The sequence below is a fragment of the Triturus cristatus genome, chromosome 3_1 (assembly GCF_964204655.1).
Source record: "Triturus cristatus chromosome 3_1, aTriCri1.1, whole genome shotgun sequence".
NCBI classification, from domain to species: domain Eukaryota; kingdom Metazoa; phylum Chordata; class Amphibia; order Caudata; family Salamandridae; genus Triturus; species Triturus cristatus.
The window spans coordinates 62,406,707-62,423,409 of NC_140583.1; the positions used below are offsets into that span (position 1 = coordinate 62,406,707).

At 43.9% G+C, this 16,703-nt stretch overlaps 1 protein-coding gene across 1 annotated transcript in view; it reads right to left on the reverse strand.

Annotated features, from left to right (window-relative positions):
* Positions 1-1,790: 1,790 nt before the first annotated feature.
* ACCS (1-aminocyclopropane-1-carboxylate synthase homolog (inactive)) overlaps positions 1,791-16,703 on the reverse strand; it is a 293,968-nt gene continuing 279,055 nt past the window's right edge. The window contains 3 exon segments of the mRNA XM_085645812.1: positions 1,791-3,030; positions 3,032-3,155; positions 3,850-4,003. Coding sequence (XP_085501938.1) covers positions 2,718-3,030; positions 3,032-3,155; positions 3,850-4,003 — 591 coding nt within the window. The 3' untranslated portion in view covers positions 1,791-2,717.

Consider the following 16,703-nt stretch of genomic DNA (forward strand, 5'->3'; position numbering starts at 1 on the left):
ACTGAGGAACAGATAGCTAAAGCTATGACTGAGGTCAAGGCAGGATTGCCACTTGATCACTGCCCACATTTTATCTTTTCACAATTAGGGTCAGTTTTATGCCCCTATATCACTAAAGTCTTCAACCAATCTTCAGAGTTAGCCTCTTTCCCAGACATATGGAAGAAAACAGTGGTCTTTCCACTACTAAAGAAATCTGGCCTTGGAGTCCATGATCGAGCAAACTATCGCCCAATATCCCAACTACCATACCTATCTAAAGTCCTGGAGCGTCTAGTCAATGAACAACTTACCACTTTCCTCGAATCCAATAACTTACTCAACACCTCTCAGACTGGCTTCAGGGCCAACAATAGTACAGAGGCCACCCTATTAGCCATATCCGACAACATCAGATTACTTGTCGATCAAGGTGGAGCCGTAGCATTAATCCTTCTGGACCTTACTGCGGCTTTCGACACTGTTTCCCACACTAACCTACTACGAATCCTGCATGAAAAAGGGATCTGCCATAAAGCTCTGGCATGGTTCCCATCTTTTTTGAAAGATCGAACCCAAACAATCCAAATGGGATCTTGTTCCTCCACTGCTAAAAGCATTAAATATGGGGTTCCACAGGGAGCCACTTTGAGTCCCACCCTTTTTAATGCATACGTCTCATCCTTGGTGAACATCAGCAGGAAATGTGGCTTTGAGATTTGCTCATACGCCGATGGCACGCAATGGTGATTCCCCTTGCAAATAGGCTGACCAATGTTGATACCAAGAACAACTTCATAAACTGCCTCTCAGAACTTGCAGGCTGGATGTCCAGGCATTGCCTAAAATTAAATGCCGAAAAGTCCGAAGTCCTGCTTTTCGGGGAGGGGGGCCATACAATTTGGGACAACAGCTGGTGGCCCAGACATTGGGCACCGCCCAGTACCAGAGCGGGCTGCAACAAAATTGGGCAACATTTTTGACGATACCCTATCTATGCAGGATCAAGTACGGACTTTCTGGGGAAAAGGCTTTGCCACACTAAAACTCTTCAGAAGACTTTTCCCCTGGATCCCTCTGAATTGCAGAAAAATGGTGACACAGGCTCTGTTTCTGAGCAGGCTGGACTACGGCAATGCCCTTTATATTGGCATGGCCAACTATCTCTTCTCTGGTCTCCAGGTGGTTCAGAACGCCACCGCCAAACTAATCTGCAACAAAAACAAATACAGTTCAGCCTCCCACTACTTGAAAGAGCTACACTGGCTACCAGTGCGCATCTGAGCTCTAAACAGTTTTAACTGCGCCGAATAGCACACTTGTTTGTACTGTCACTATTAACTTGTACTGTGAATGAATCTGCACTGAAGACTACAAAGTAAAAGAGACAGTTTTAAGCTCCTCTGCTTTGCACACAGAAGCCTGCATGAAAAAGGCCCATACATCTTATGCGATAAAATAGAAGTCCATGTTCTATCACGCAACTTGAGATCACGCCATCAGGCCTTTGTCTCAGTCAAACGTACAACCAAGGTCAAGATGGGCGATCGATCCTTTTCCAAAGCAGCCGCATGCCTCTGGAACAACCTACCACTTGACCTACGTCTGACAGACGACTACTTACTGTTAAGAAAAAAGCTGAAAACCACCCTTTTCCCTAAATACTGACCCTGCTAATGGTTAATTTTAGAGTAAACTGCACTGCATTGCATTCAGCCCTAGCGCCGTGATGTCCCTCGGGATGATTGATGCGCTTTAAAAGTACCCAAAAATACAAAAAATACAAAGTGAGACACAAGAAATACACAAACTGGCATTTTAAACATTTATTGAGCAATCGGATTATTGTGCAAAATACGTCCGCTGCAATGATTAGTAGAAGGAAACAGAGCAGTGTAACCAGCATAGCAAGAATGGTAAAAAAGGAAAATAATTCAACCATTATAATTATTGCATTGACTATATAGATATATTTGTAATCCTACCTAGCACTACCTATCCTAGAGAACATAGGGTCCATGTGTTTCTGCCTGTTACCTAGGAGTGGTCCAGCTCCCGATTTACCTGGGTGCGTGTCTCATCCGTATCCCAGTCTGGTGTAGAACAGGCCACCATTCCTCACAGGATAGCGCTCCTGGGCTTGAATTCAGGAACATGGTGACCACGACAATCCATGGAAATGCTACTTTGCCGAACAAAGGCTTGGGTCAGTTTATATAATAAAAACTGGACCCATTTACACTTTGCCTGACTTCAAATCCAGCTGTCATTGTCAATTCTACCAATTCAGAGCTGTCTCCGAACACACAATAGCATGGCAAGGACAGTTTTCACGGTGTACTTGGTCCTTGGACAGAATGTACGATGGTCTGATAAGGTGTCTAAGAAGAAATGTATGTGTAAGCAAAACGCTTTCTGAGTACACTATTACACGTGAGCAAAATGTGTTCCAAGTCATTGTCCATAAAGATGTCAACTGAAAACGTGAACGTGTAAAAATGGGAACATTTGTGCATGGGCCCTATTAAACTCGCAATAGCACAGACAGACAGGAGAAGGGAACACACACAGTGGGAAGGGACATGAGACTTGGAGCAGATAGGCCAAGACACTGGGTCGGAGACATCAGAACATCCAGGCACTGCAGAAGGCAGAAGGACACAGAGACTGGAAGCACCATCAAAAGGCGATGGTACTTCAGACACTGCTGTTTACAAATGACCTCCACAGAAAGGCTTCTAGATATTCCTGAGACGTGCTGCCAGTGCCCCGCTGGGCAGATACTGCTGTCCTCTCAAACCTACTAGACACATTTTCCTGCTGATCTTGCGTTTCTTTCTAACAAGCAATTTAAAATCATGAATCAGAATAATGGAAGAGAACAGTCCAGTGATATGCAGTAGTAAAGCGTAGTGCTTGCCCATGAACTTGGCACACACATCAAAGACCTCTGGGTTCTCTTGAGCGAACAGTTCCACTATATTCTTTTGAAGTCTGCCTGAGGATCGCATCTGCTGCTGCAAAAGACCTATCAGGTTGCGCAGGATAGGCTTGGTGGCTGGAGATGTAGATGCTGTCTGCCTTTTCATCTGGTTTTGCCTGGTCCACCTGACTCCTTTCTTATGCCACCATCTCGCCTTCTATCGCCTCCAACACTTTACGGATCCTCTGCATTCCTATTGGTAAAACAGAGTGGATGCAACAGCTTAGAAAGTTCTACATGCCATTTTACAAGATTTTCAACCATACCGCACTGCAGTCACAATCGCTCTCTACAGTGCGGCACTAATGATGAGACCTTTATCTGCTGTCAACCAGAAGCTTGTGTTACACTGAAAAATTGAGAATTAGCTATCATTTGGAACAGCTTGAAAATTCAACACAATTTCACAATATTCTAGGGAGATGCCCTTATACACGAAACGCATCCATTCCCGGAACCAAATTCAAGATATCCATATATGGACAGATTACTAATGAAATTCATAGCCATATTTTATGTGGCAGCCATCATGAAGTAACACCGTGGTCGTGAAATCCAGGGCGGGCAACATGTCACTTGCTCGCAATTCAGAACAGGGGTGAGATTTCACAAAGTTACTAATGAGGTGAGCAAATCTGGAGTGAATTATGCTTCAACAAACTACCACAGATTCGATTTATTTTGACGTGTACTCAGACCTAGTCATCCACTTGTCTACAGATTACAAGCACTTGATTCCCTCACAGTGATGAAGCAAGGGTACACGAATAGGACAGGAGGTAGTCTAGAAGGTATGACCAGGAGGAAAGAGAAAATTCAACAAGGATCAGAAGGAGCAGAAAAACAGTCTAGAAGAAAAGACTATAGAAACAGGCCACGACACCCACCTAATTGGACACGGTGAAGCTTGTCAGCAAATATGATCCGAAACCAGCCCGGCTCGCAGCACTCAAATGTCTTTCCATAGAAGAGAAAGACTTTGTTATCCAGGAAGCGTCTCCACAACATCACTTCCTCTTCAAATGTGCCAGTCCGTAGGTACTGTCAGGTCAACAACAAAAGAAAAGCAAAGATAAATACTGATGGCAGGTGACAAGGATATTCCCTCTATAACTACTGTCAACAAAAAAGCAAGGAGAGCAGTCAGGATATAAACAATGAAAACAATGTTCAACCAAATATATTTGTCACTCAACTGGACTGGAGGTAAATTCTATTGCATTAGTTAATCCCAATGTTATCTTTGGGATAAACGTGTTCAATCTTATGTAACGAGGCCAGCACACTATATGACTGGTGCGTTGTAAAAAGGGACAGCATTCTAAAGATATAATTGGCATTTACGTAATGGCTTAAAAGAGGTGAGAACCCATGTAGCAGCCTGGTAGACATATAGGGCCCGAACAACCCTCACCAATGCCATCAATACAGCTTTGGCATCTCCCAACCTCTTGCTGGAACATTTCGGGCTGATCCATCCAGTGGGGCCAAGAAAAAGTTATAGTTAACTGAAGTAACTGTAACTCTGACTACTTATGACTTCACATACTACATTATTCAAGACATGTTTCATTACATCACTCATAACGTCACTTCAGTTAACTATAACTGGTGAATTTCAGTATTTTTTTCTAGCTTATTATGTTATGTTGAACTTGACATCTTCACCAACTATAACTTTTATTTTAACCTCTGCTTTTTTCAGTGAATATATCATCAAAATGTTCCCTGTATACCCTTATGACATACATGCACACTTGTCATGGTCAGGACATGGTTGCCCAAGATCAGTGCACACATCTACAAAAGCATCGAGCATAGTAGTGGACAGAGGCCACTACAGTGAATAAGTTCAACATCTTCTGGAGATTCACAGGTCGGAAAATACCCATCCTCTGGTTTTCACAAGTCTCTGTTGGCCATCCAGATTCATCCCCAAGAACTGCAGATGTTTCAATAGAGTCATGGCTGGCTCACTGAGAGGCTCGGCTCTGTCTTGAACTCTGGCTCTGCCACAAGTCCTGACACGCCTCCTAGTAGTCATTTCTATAAATAGGGTACACATATTGCTCATCATGTCTAAGGTGGGCCTTGACTAGCACCTGACGTTTGGTAAACACACCTGGCAGGGCACTGAATCGCAAGGACTCATTTCAGACTTTTAGTTCTTTCGGTGAATGGGGAAATCAAAGTCGACTTTTCTTCCAGATCGACTGGAAAAAAAATCACCTTGTTTCAGAGCTGAAATCCAGCTCTTTAGTGTCATTATTCAACAACAATGCTTCCTTATTTATTGGTTTAATTTCCGTTGGATGAAGCTAGAATGTCATCTTCAGGACTTCTTTGGTACGAAAATGAAGATGCGTTCACCCCTTTGTTGCACTCATTTAACTGTTTTCACTGCCCATTATTCCAGATGTTGCTGCACTTTTTTCCTTGGTATACTCGACTGTTTATTACTGGTAGGAGGGGTCTGTGTTGCCCCCCACAAACTCTGTTCTGTATAAAGCTGACTAGGCACATGGGGATAATCTGTTTCCAGTTATCAGTGATGTCCATCATCATTCCCCTTACTGAGGTGTGAAAAGTTTGAATAAGTACTACTCAGTAATAATTTTGTTTAGAAGAGTGAGACCAGCAAATGTTTTGTACTGCCAATACTGCCCTCTCTGTTTCAAAGGGAAAGCAGAGAAGAATTAGTAGTTGGTAAGTTGATTGATATCAGTGGGTGTTGGGAATGGCCCTTTTTGCAGGGTCATCCCTAAACTTTTTGCCTTCCTGTATTTTTTCTGACCTGTTTGTGTTGACTTTATGACTCTGGGCACTTTACAACTGCTGATCAGTGCTAAAGTGCATATGCTATCCTTTTGTAAATATGACATGTGAATTGTTAGTCCCTAGTAATGTGGCCTGTGTGTGCCCAGGGCTGGTAAACCAAATGCTGCTGGTGGGCCTGCAGCGCTGAGTTGCGCCACCCACAGAAGCAGCTTGTAAAGTGTGTCTCAGACCTGCCACTGCAGTATCTGTGTGCAGTCTAGAACTGATATCTTGGCTGTGAAGTGCACCCACTTCCCAGCCCCTGAACCTTCCCCTGGCATCATGTAAGCCACCCCTATGGTAGGGTGTGTTGTATGTGTAAGATAGGACATGCTCTGATGTGTGTAGCATGTCCTGGTAGTGAATTTCACCCAAATCCGTTTTTCACTACTGTAAGGCTTCCTGTTCTGCATAGGCCAGAATGGGAGGTTTGGCTATTACATTCTATAGTCCTAACTGACCCATAGAACATGGTAGAAAAACGAATTTAGTATGCCTGAGCTCAGAATATTAAAATACATCTTTTATATTCTGTGTTTGAAAATACCACTTTTAGAAAGTAGGTATTTTCTTGCCTAAGCCTTGCAGTGTGCTCTGCTGCTATGTGTATTGGCTGTCTGGGTTTGGAGTGACAGGGCTGGGGAATTCCAGGAGACAGGGTGAGGTGTCCCAGTGGTGAATGGAGAGATTGGATCTAGATGGGTGGGAGGAGTTGCACCTTGGACCTGAATAGGGCTGTGCCTTCCCTCCACAATGCTGGCTCCACCTCCTGTGGTGCGTCTGTGTCTCTGCCCTGCACCCTGAAAGGAAAGAAGCAGCCTGGTAAACAAAGTGCTCCAGGACTGAGCAGAACTGGTTCTGGCTGGGTTCAGTGACTTGTGACTCTTTGGGGTATAAATATCTGTGCTGAAACCCCTACAATTTGTATTGCCCCTGGATCTCAAGACCAACCTCTGTCCGTGGAACTGAAGAAAGCTGCAGGAGAGGACTGTCCTGGTGTTGTGTGCTGTTCCCTGGATTGGCCTGCAGTAGTTTTCATTGGACTGGAAAAAGGAGGGAAAAGGAGCTGTAAGAGAACTTTTTTATCTTGAACCTGCAATCACCCAAGGGCTAGAGAGAGAGCTAGCCCCCTGACTGAAGTCTCAGGACCAGTAGACTTCATTTTGTCGCTAAAGCCTCAAAATTATCGCTAAAGCCTAAAAATCATCGCTACACCTACAGAGCGTAAAGAAAATCGTCGCATCACTGCCGCTGAAGGCTCGCTGGCCTGATCATCGCCCTGCACGTTTGCGGCCAGAAAATCATCGCTACAGCTGCTGAGCGTAAAGAAAATCGTCGCATCGCTGCCGCTGAAGGCCCGCAGGCCTGATCATCGCCCCGCACGTTTGTGGCCCGAAAACCATCGCTACAGCTGCTGAGCGTCCGGAAAATCGTCGCATCGCTGCCGCAGAAGGCCCGCTGGCCTGATCATCGCCCGCATGTTTGCGGCCCGAAAATCATCACTACAGTGGCTGAGCGTCCGGAAAATCGTCGCTAACCCCCGTTAGCGAGCGGCCGTGACCAAAGCGTGAGTAAAAACATCGCTAACCCGCCGGAGCAACATTTCTTGTGGATTATTTGACAACATCTCAGAACTGTGAGTAAAAAGGGTCGCAGAGACCATTGCCGTGAACTGAGCTTTACCTTCCCCATTGGAACTATTTTTGCAGCATCCAGAGAGAACTATTTCTTTTTGTACAGTATTGTGGTTTCCTCGTTATTTGGTTTTGTGATAAGCCTCTATATAAAGGTAACTATTTTTTGGATAAACTACCTGTGTTGTGTCCCTTTGTAGTGTTCCTCACTGTATTTGCTGTTTATGATCATCAACGCTTTACACACTGCCTCTGAGATTAGCCTAACTGCTCGTGCTACGTTACCACAGGGTGGAGCAGGGGTTGTCAAGGGGGTGCAGCCCTTCACTCTGACTTAGAATGAAGGGTCCCTGCTTGGACAGTGGCCATCCACTGCCAACCAGAGACCCCCATTTCTAACAGTGTGTGTTGAAGATCTTTTCATGTTACCCATAAGGGACATAATTCTGAAATGATGACCTTGGCTTTGGTTTGAAACTAGCTTAAATCACCCAAGTTTCAGCTTTAGACTGTCTTTGATTGCCCCGACCATGTGATGGAAACACGCTTCAGACATATTGACAAGCGTTTTTACTGCTTGGTTACCGTTGTCTATCCCTCCTTAACGTGACATAAATATAACATGTGAGTTTGTAAAGCGCTCCTTCACTCCTGGGTATCCTGGTACTCAGTGACAGACATTTATCGTTACCCAACACAATGGACTTCTTTGTATCAGCCTCAAGAGAATGAAAGGCTGTGTGGACACAAAGTCACACACTCAGCCCTGCAGTGAGAGCAGTGTGTGGCCTCTTTCAATTCCCTTCTTGGGAGGAAAGACAAGTATTGGCAAAGTCAATAGGTCTGACCTTGGTAACCTAGTGTGAGGATTTTTAAACATTTTTATTGCAAAAATTGCATCACATCAATATGCTTGCATAAAAAGTTTTACATTTAAAAACATTCAGTGGTGTTGCTATTTTCATAGTTATGTGTTTTAAAAAAAAGTATTAACCTTTAAGATTTGCCATGTTCTTTCTAAAATATTATTATTGTTGTTTTTGAAGGAGACAAGAAAATATCGTCACTTTTACACTTTAAAACAGCAGATATGAGAATGAGACGGAAAAATAACTCAACTGACATTGAAGAACAGGAAAAATACATAGCCGCTATTTAAGGTTACCATAAAAATAATAATACAAAATTCACACTTTAACTCTTTTATTGATGAGGCTGATGAGAAAGTAACTTTGTTTAGGCATTTATAAACAATGTGAAGACTTTGTGCTGTCACTCAAAGTGGGGAGAGGAGTTGGCCTAACGGCTAGGCCGGTCGACCTCGAATCTGGGGAACTGGGTTCGAGTCTCGGTAATGACGCTGAACATCCTGTGATTCTGGGCAAATCACTTAATCTCCCCATGCCTAACAAAAAAATAAATGAATGTGTGTCCTCATGGAACGTAACTGGTGCTATGTAAAGCGCTCTGATACCTGATTGGGTTCGGGTCTAGTTTGCGCTATATAAAACTCTGCAAAAAAAAAAAGTGAAGGAAGCCAATGTCAAGTCAAGTCAATAAGGCTTTATTCGACAATTAACATATCTTAAAAGCATCACAGAATTACATTACACATATGTACAAAGACAACATTTAAAAACATAATTACATCAAATATAGAAATAAATTATTTGCTCAAATTTGGTCATAAATTAACCATAAATTTTAAGATACATATTAAACATTTTGTTCTAGCCTTTTTGTTCTAATGGACCAGGTCCATGATAAAAACTTTGAAAGCCCACAGACAAACAAAGGTCGTGTATCTGACATTAGAATACGAAGTGCCTCGTTATGATGCCTAGTACCCAACAGTCTACAGATTGGTTTCAGCCAACTTTTCCGCGGAGATGCATATACCGGACAGGCAAACAGGATATGGGCAACAGTTTCTACTTTGTTTTTACAGATAGGACAGTATGGTGATGTTTGGAATGGGGGTTTCCAGCGGGCAGTAAATGCACACACTGGAAGAATCCCCACCCTAAATTCAAAATACAAAGCCCTATCAACGGGTTTCCAGACAAAGTCTAGATAAGGTTCTCGAAGTGCCACATCCTTTATTTTTAAGAATTCTTCTGTTAGCCTGCCAGGATTGGATTCAGAGGTAGCTCTCGATGCAACCCACCTCCAGTACAGTGTTTTAAGTGTTGCCTTGGGGGGGGGGGGACCTACTTGACCAAGCTTCATTTAAACCCAGTTCACCAAGTAAAAATTTAACATCTTTTAACCATTTTATTTTATGCCATCCTACAAGTGACATAACCTCTGATAAACCCTTAGCATAAGAAGCAAGTTCCGGGACACGCCAAAGGCGAGACCACAGGAGCAATGGCCGTACTTTTACTAGGTCTTTGATAGAATGACAACCTAGATCAAGCAGTAAGGGTACCATTGGTGTGCTCTGAGGGAGTAGCATAAGGTCCCTTAAAAATTTATTTTCCGACTTGACCAACTGATTGATATTAGACATGCCCCACAGTTCGGCCCCATAAAGGGCAGAGCTTACACCCTTTGCTTTATAGATGTCGATGACAGGGGCAATTGGTCTAATTAGGGAGGAGCGCTGTTCCTTAAGGAGCGCCCACGTAACCCTCTTATGACTTAACAACATTTTGGCAAGATGCGGGGACCACTGCATGGTATCTGATATACGTATACCTAAGTAATCAAATACAGTGACCCTTTCTAGAGATACATGGTTGAGGAAGCCAATGGGTAAAGCGGAGGGCAATATAACAGACCTCTGTATGAAGTCCACTGACCCAAGGACCTTTTATCATCGTATATTATGTAAGATGTGTGTGAAGAACAATAGCTTGGCAAACCAACGACATCTGTCTCAAAGACCAAACATAAACAGCATTCATATACATTTCACCCTTCTATCTGGCATAAAAGACCGAATCAAAGGCATCCAGTTTTCCTCCATTTTAATCTAAAACAGGGTCTCTCTTTGGTAGTAATTCGGCAGCCACTACCATCCGTAAGAAAGAAGAAAAAAGGGCTGATGTACGAACTCATTTAGTGGTCGCAAATCCTGTGATTTGGTAAATCCCATGGTTTGCAACTAGTAAATGTGGTTTTGGATTCCTCAACCCATTTAGTGATTCAGTAACAGGTCACTGAACCACTAAAGGAAGCTTTGAAAGCCAAACTGAATTGGTCTTTGGAAGGGGCAGTATTCAGGGCGTCCCTTCTAAATACCAGTTTGTTATAGTTCGTATTATTGTTTTGTGACCATATCCGGTCGAAAACATTTACATTTAACAGACAATTAACACGTTCATAAAGGGTAAGAGGTCTACAAGGGACCTTTTCCCTTTTTTGAATGGTCAAAAAAAACTTTATTAGGAGAAGTCAGTGGTTCTTGGGACCACTGCCTACTCTCAAAAAAAGTTTTCAAAACTTAATTCTTTAAACACAGCCTGTTTCTTTTAATGAAAATAAGCTGCTTAAAAAAAAGTTTGCTTTACTAAAAATCAATCACAAACATGGTGGTCTACTAACCCCAGCAGGACACTGACTCCTTTGTTGACAGTAAATCGTAGTGGATTGCAATTTGTGACCTTCGTCATTAATATGTATGAGGTAGGTCGGCCTCTGACCCACTACAACTCAGATATTTAAAAAACGACCAATTAGTAGATAGTTTGATTCTTAAAAATATTTGCTGGTTGCAAAGCTACTGCTCACAAACTGCAACCAGTATTTTGCAACCAGTAAATAGTACACATGGCCCAAAGTTACTTACCTGCAGGTGTAGCTCTCCAGTATTCGTAGCTTTCATAGATTCACATGCTTCATTATGTGTGATTGCACAGGTTCCTGGCCACTGAATATTACAAGCCCAATTCTATTTCCTCTTTGCTGCTCATCTTCAATAATATCCCTGGAGGCAGTTTGATAACTGCAGGTACAGTGACAGCATTCTCATATATGAGGGGCTGCTCAGTTCCATCTTTGATGCGATATGCATTAGCAAATTTCCACCATAAGAGGTATTGGAACTAGTCATCAACAAAGGCCTTGTGATGGATCGATTTATGGTTGGAGGGAGGCTGGTCATTTATGCAGAGCTAGAAATCTAGGAATCAAATCTCCTGGATAAAGAACAGATGATGACCAGAAAAAAGCTGCTGGCCAAAGAAGTCGACTTTGGGGGTAATTTCTCTTAATATAGTCATGGAACATCATAGCAGAAGAGCCAACTATTTCATATTTTAGCCCTCAAATTCTTTATCAGAGGGTTTTTTTATCTTTCTCTGCTGAACACTGAAAAATCTTGAGCGATAGATCCAAACTTAAGAAGGCAAAGATATACCTCAAGCTCCTCCCTAGGAAGAGACAGAACTTTTCACCTGATTTCTTTGTCCCTGTGGAATACCTCTTGCTGATTTAACAGTCTTCATCGGTAAGACTGGATCTAAACAAAAAATGCACTTTACATGATGCTCTTTTTTGGAACTGGCATGTTCTGCTTGGCTGAGGTGATGACTAGCCAGGCAGAACCTACCACTCCTGTCAGGGGTGGGTGATTACACGTACTGTATAACCTGCGCTCGCCCTTGGGTAGCTTGCCATTGAGCAGCCAGGCTTATCACAAAGGAAATGTGTAAGCATTGGCACAGCACTCACTCATAATAAATATACTGAGGGTCACAAAAGAAACTTCACATGTGATGTATGTAAATAAGTATTGCATTCAACACACATAATAATCAACACATCATGAACATCATGTACTTCTGGGCATATATCACACTTGCAAGTATTACTAGCAGTACTAGGCCCAACCATGTTGAAATGACATCAGTAGTGTGCACACTAGGGAAAACTCCTACTCTACTCCCCACAACACCCTTTTTTGGTGTAACACATTGTCAAACCTAGTCCCACCCTGGCAATTCTTATAATTCAATATCACACAGTTATGGGGTGCACGATATCGAAAATATGTACATACAAGCAATTATAACACTTTTTAGCAGCACCACGGATGGGGGCCGCACAGCTAAAACCAATGTCAAACGTAGTGTTCTTCTGGAAAGAAATCAACATGTAACACAGCACCGCTGGCCAGTGTCATCAATCACAGGTGGTCCGCAGACTGTGACTCCCACACACACACTCACTCCTCACCAATACACAGTGCTACAGATATCAGGCAAGTCCGTGTGGAATCCACTCGCACACATACGCACACAGCATTGTAATGCGGTGAAACTGATATCCTGCCGGTCAAGTTCAGAGACTCCATGGCCCAATCCTCCCTCCACCCTCCAACTTGCCCTGACAAGCCTATACCCACAGATTGAAGATAACCAGCCCTCCCCGGATACTAGGTTGAACGCAGCCAAAGTCACACCTACTCAGGGTCTCAGAGAAGAAGGTGGAGGTATGTAGCAGGATCAATTAGGAGGCATATAACAAATGGGGCGGTTTAGCCACCACTTGAGAAAGTTCACCTACAGGATGTGGAGCAGAAGCAGAGGGAGAACAATAGTCGATCACTGAAAAGGGTTCCACTATGGTCCCTCCCGTTCCAGTCCAGTTCTGATGGGCACGGGGGGGGGGGTCCAGCAGCCTTTTACCATAACTCTGACCATTCTCAGAAATGTCCCTTCGACCCAGTCAGTCACTTTCAAAACCCAGGCCAAATCGGGGGCAACAGTACCTGGCTGCACAATGACATCAGGTTCTCGGGTGTGGAAAGGGCAGATGGTCCGCCGCACTGAGGGTCAAACAGGAACAAGCTATGAATGGGGAAGGTAGCAGAGAGGTCTCTCGGAATGAGGAGGGACACCGCCCGATACACATTGATCCAAGGCTCACCCAGGCACATCTAGGCACAACATCTGTTGCACGGTGATAGGAGGAGCTGCACCAGACAATACCGGTCTCACACAACTAAGAGTTTCAAATTCCGTTCCTCCCTCGAAATGAGGTACAACGCCTGGCACACGTTCATACAGGTAGCTCCAGACGATGCAAGTCACATAAAATGAAGAGCTACACAGTCCGTACCTCCCTGGAAATGAGGTACAACGCCTGGTGTGCATTGATACTGGGGTCACCAGACGATACAGGTCACACACAATGAAGAGCTGTAAATTCCGTACCTCCCTGGAAATGAATTTCGGTCACACACACAGCCGCAAATTCAGCTGTGCCACACAAGGTAAAATTCGGTACCACTACGGGTTTGCCCTCACCTCCGAAAGCCACAGACCATGAATCAGATACCGCACGAAATGAGCATGCTGTCTGTATGTCGCATGATCGATGAAGCATTGCATGAGGGATCCCACAACCGGTGAATCTTCTCACCTCCAACAAGACCCTTATGCGCAGTGAGGTCCCCACAATGCAGAGGGCCCACTCTTTAGACAACCTAGTCTCCACGCACAACTCTTAGTTCCACGCTCACACTGCACTACCAGTTGGGACCCAGAAGACGATGTGGGCACTGAAGAGGGCACCACTCTCCAGGTGTGACAAGTAGACAGTGTGGGTTCCTTGGGGGAGGTCTTTGATGTCGCTGAGACCTCCATCAGAGAACAGGGGGCAAGCCAACGAGCCCTTGGAGAGCGCACTTCAGGGTGCCACTCAGCAATAGGTAGTTAGCCCAGGCCAGCCACTATTCAGAAAGGGTGTGTGGTTCCTTTCAATGGCAGTAATCCTCCTTGTGCACAACAGAATCCTCTGGCAGTGTGCACCGCGTAGTTCCAGATTCTCCGGTCCCACTTTCCAACAAGTGTAACTCTACCCTCCTGAAGTATGTCACCAGTAGATATATCAGAGTGTGCCTTTGAGGTCAGGTGTAGTTCAGAGGATTTCCCTTTGAACCACAGATGTCTTCCCTAAATTACAGTCTTGTCTGCCATTAGGACATGGACTACAGATCCTAATCTTTAGTGGGGCCATAATCTGGCTCCAGAGGCCAAGTTTTGTCCTCCATTCTATCCACCTAGGTCCTCAACTGTCAGAGGTCTGTTGTTCCAGTTGCATGTCCAGTGTTTATAGCTGTCGCTGAGAAATGCACAGATGTGCTTCCCAGCCTCCATTGTGGGATGTAGTGCAACTAAAAGGCACACAAAGAGTTTTGGAGCAGAGAAAAGCCCATTTTCTATAAGTATATACTAACAAAGTATCTAGCTTCCATATTTCTCAATATTTTCAAAAGTAAAAGAACCAATGCCTATAATTCATTAGCCCTTGTGATTTATTTCACATTTCTTTATCTTTTTTCTGAAAACTGTTTGCTGCATTTACAACATGTCAACATGAAGGGAAACACTTAATTTGTAGAAACAGTTAGTGCAAACATACATAGACCACAGTTGTGTTTACATAAATAACATGTACAAACTTACTAACATATTTTTAACATAACATATTTGACCAGTCCTTTACAGACACATAAAACACTTGGTGGAAAAATCATTTCGAACACATATAATATATCCTGCCATTGTGTATAGCCCTGGGGACACTGGCTTGAGTTGTTGTCATATGGGGTGTTCTTGCAAAACTAAATCTCCCCCAGACACTAATACTGAGAATGTCCTTTCCCAGGGGCATGGGTCAATGTGTTTCAAACCCCAAACTTTTCAAGGGTTCTCCTCAGGACCTGTACCTGGTCATATCTCAAATTGTGTCGAAAATGAAAGTTTCATTGTCAGCTCATGCCACTTTCTTTGTTAAGGGAAGTTGGATTCCTTTTGATTAGGGGCGCATTGTTAGTCTTTTCTGTCTTTCCACTTATGATTTAGTTATCGTTGTCCTCGGTTGAAATGAAGCCTTCAATCCTTCAAACAGTTATGTCCATTTCTAACTGCTTGCTTGAAAAGTTTGAGGTTTGGAACCCGTTGACCCATGTCCCTGGGAAAAGACATTCGCAGCATTAGTGTCTGGGGAAGATTTAGTATTGTAACAACTCCCCATCTGACAACAACATTTTGCATCAAATCATCCTGCATTCCAACAATGGGAATGCAAACTCCAAACGATCACTGCTCATGTTGTAAAACCCTTTTATAAGTTAGATGCTGTGCCACTTTAAAAGCAATTTAAGTCAGCAAAAGACAGACAAATCTTAAAGGCATATGCATAGTTGTCAATTATATCCATGGCATTGCTTCAAAATGTTCATGAGACATTAGTGAAGTATGAGGGCTGTTTCTAGTAGAAGAGTCTTTACAGTGGTGTAAGAAGGACTCAGAAGATGCAATATCAGTGGTACTCCAGTGACTTGATTACTGATAATACACAACAAAAGGGTAATTAACACTCTCCTGTGTGTGAGTTTTGTTTTGGGCTCAATCATATGTCTTAATTAGGTAAAGCCTTCTTCAGAACTAATGTTGAAGTGGATATGGTATCAGTGAAACTCGGGGATGGAGACTTCTGTACTTAAGATTCAATCCTATGTCAGGACCGGAGACGAGGATCATGCCTTCTTTCCTCACCACTTTATTAACAGCAGCCATCATTAACAAGCTGGTGGACTCGGCCCTTTTTGGCAAGTTCACCCCTGAACGTTTTGCCTTGTCTGTAACCTGATGTTGGTGATTTTAGGCCTCTGGGCACTTTAACACTGTGGTCCAGTGTAAAGTGCGTGCACTCTCTGGGTACGTGTGGTGAGATGGGCCTGACCTCCCTTAGGAATGCATGGGGGATAAGTGTGTCCATGGTAATTCCTGGTATGAGAGGAGTGGAGGGTCGTGTTTAGTATGTATGAACGCGTGAGGATAAATGATGCATAATGGTGTGCGCAGAGTTATGGTGACTGGTGGAGAAATGCCACTTTTAGAGGTTGGCATTTCTGTGTGCTATGTGTCTACCTGCCTGATGTGAATTGCATGTCTGGCTTGTGATTGACAGGAGCTGAGAGGTGTGGGTGGCTCCAGGAGAGGCAGGGTGAGTCAGCGCTAGGCTGAATGGGACACCTGGGCTAAGAGTAGTGGGAGGGGTAATCCCCTGACTCTGAATAGGATGGTGCCTGCCCTAGTGAATGCTGGCTCCGCCCCCCTGTGGCGTGTCTGATGATGAGCCCCTACTTGACAAAGGGGAAGAAGAGCTTGGAAAACAAAGTGCTCCAAATCCCCCCTGAACTAGTTGCATCTGGTTCCCCCATGCCCTGCACTTTAGACAAAGAGAAAGGGTGTATAAAAGAAGGGGCTGTGACCCCATGAGGTGGCTCAGTTCTGTACCTTGGTGCTGATCCTGCTGGGGCGTGCTGCTGCTGG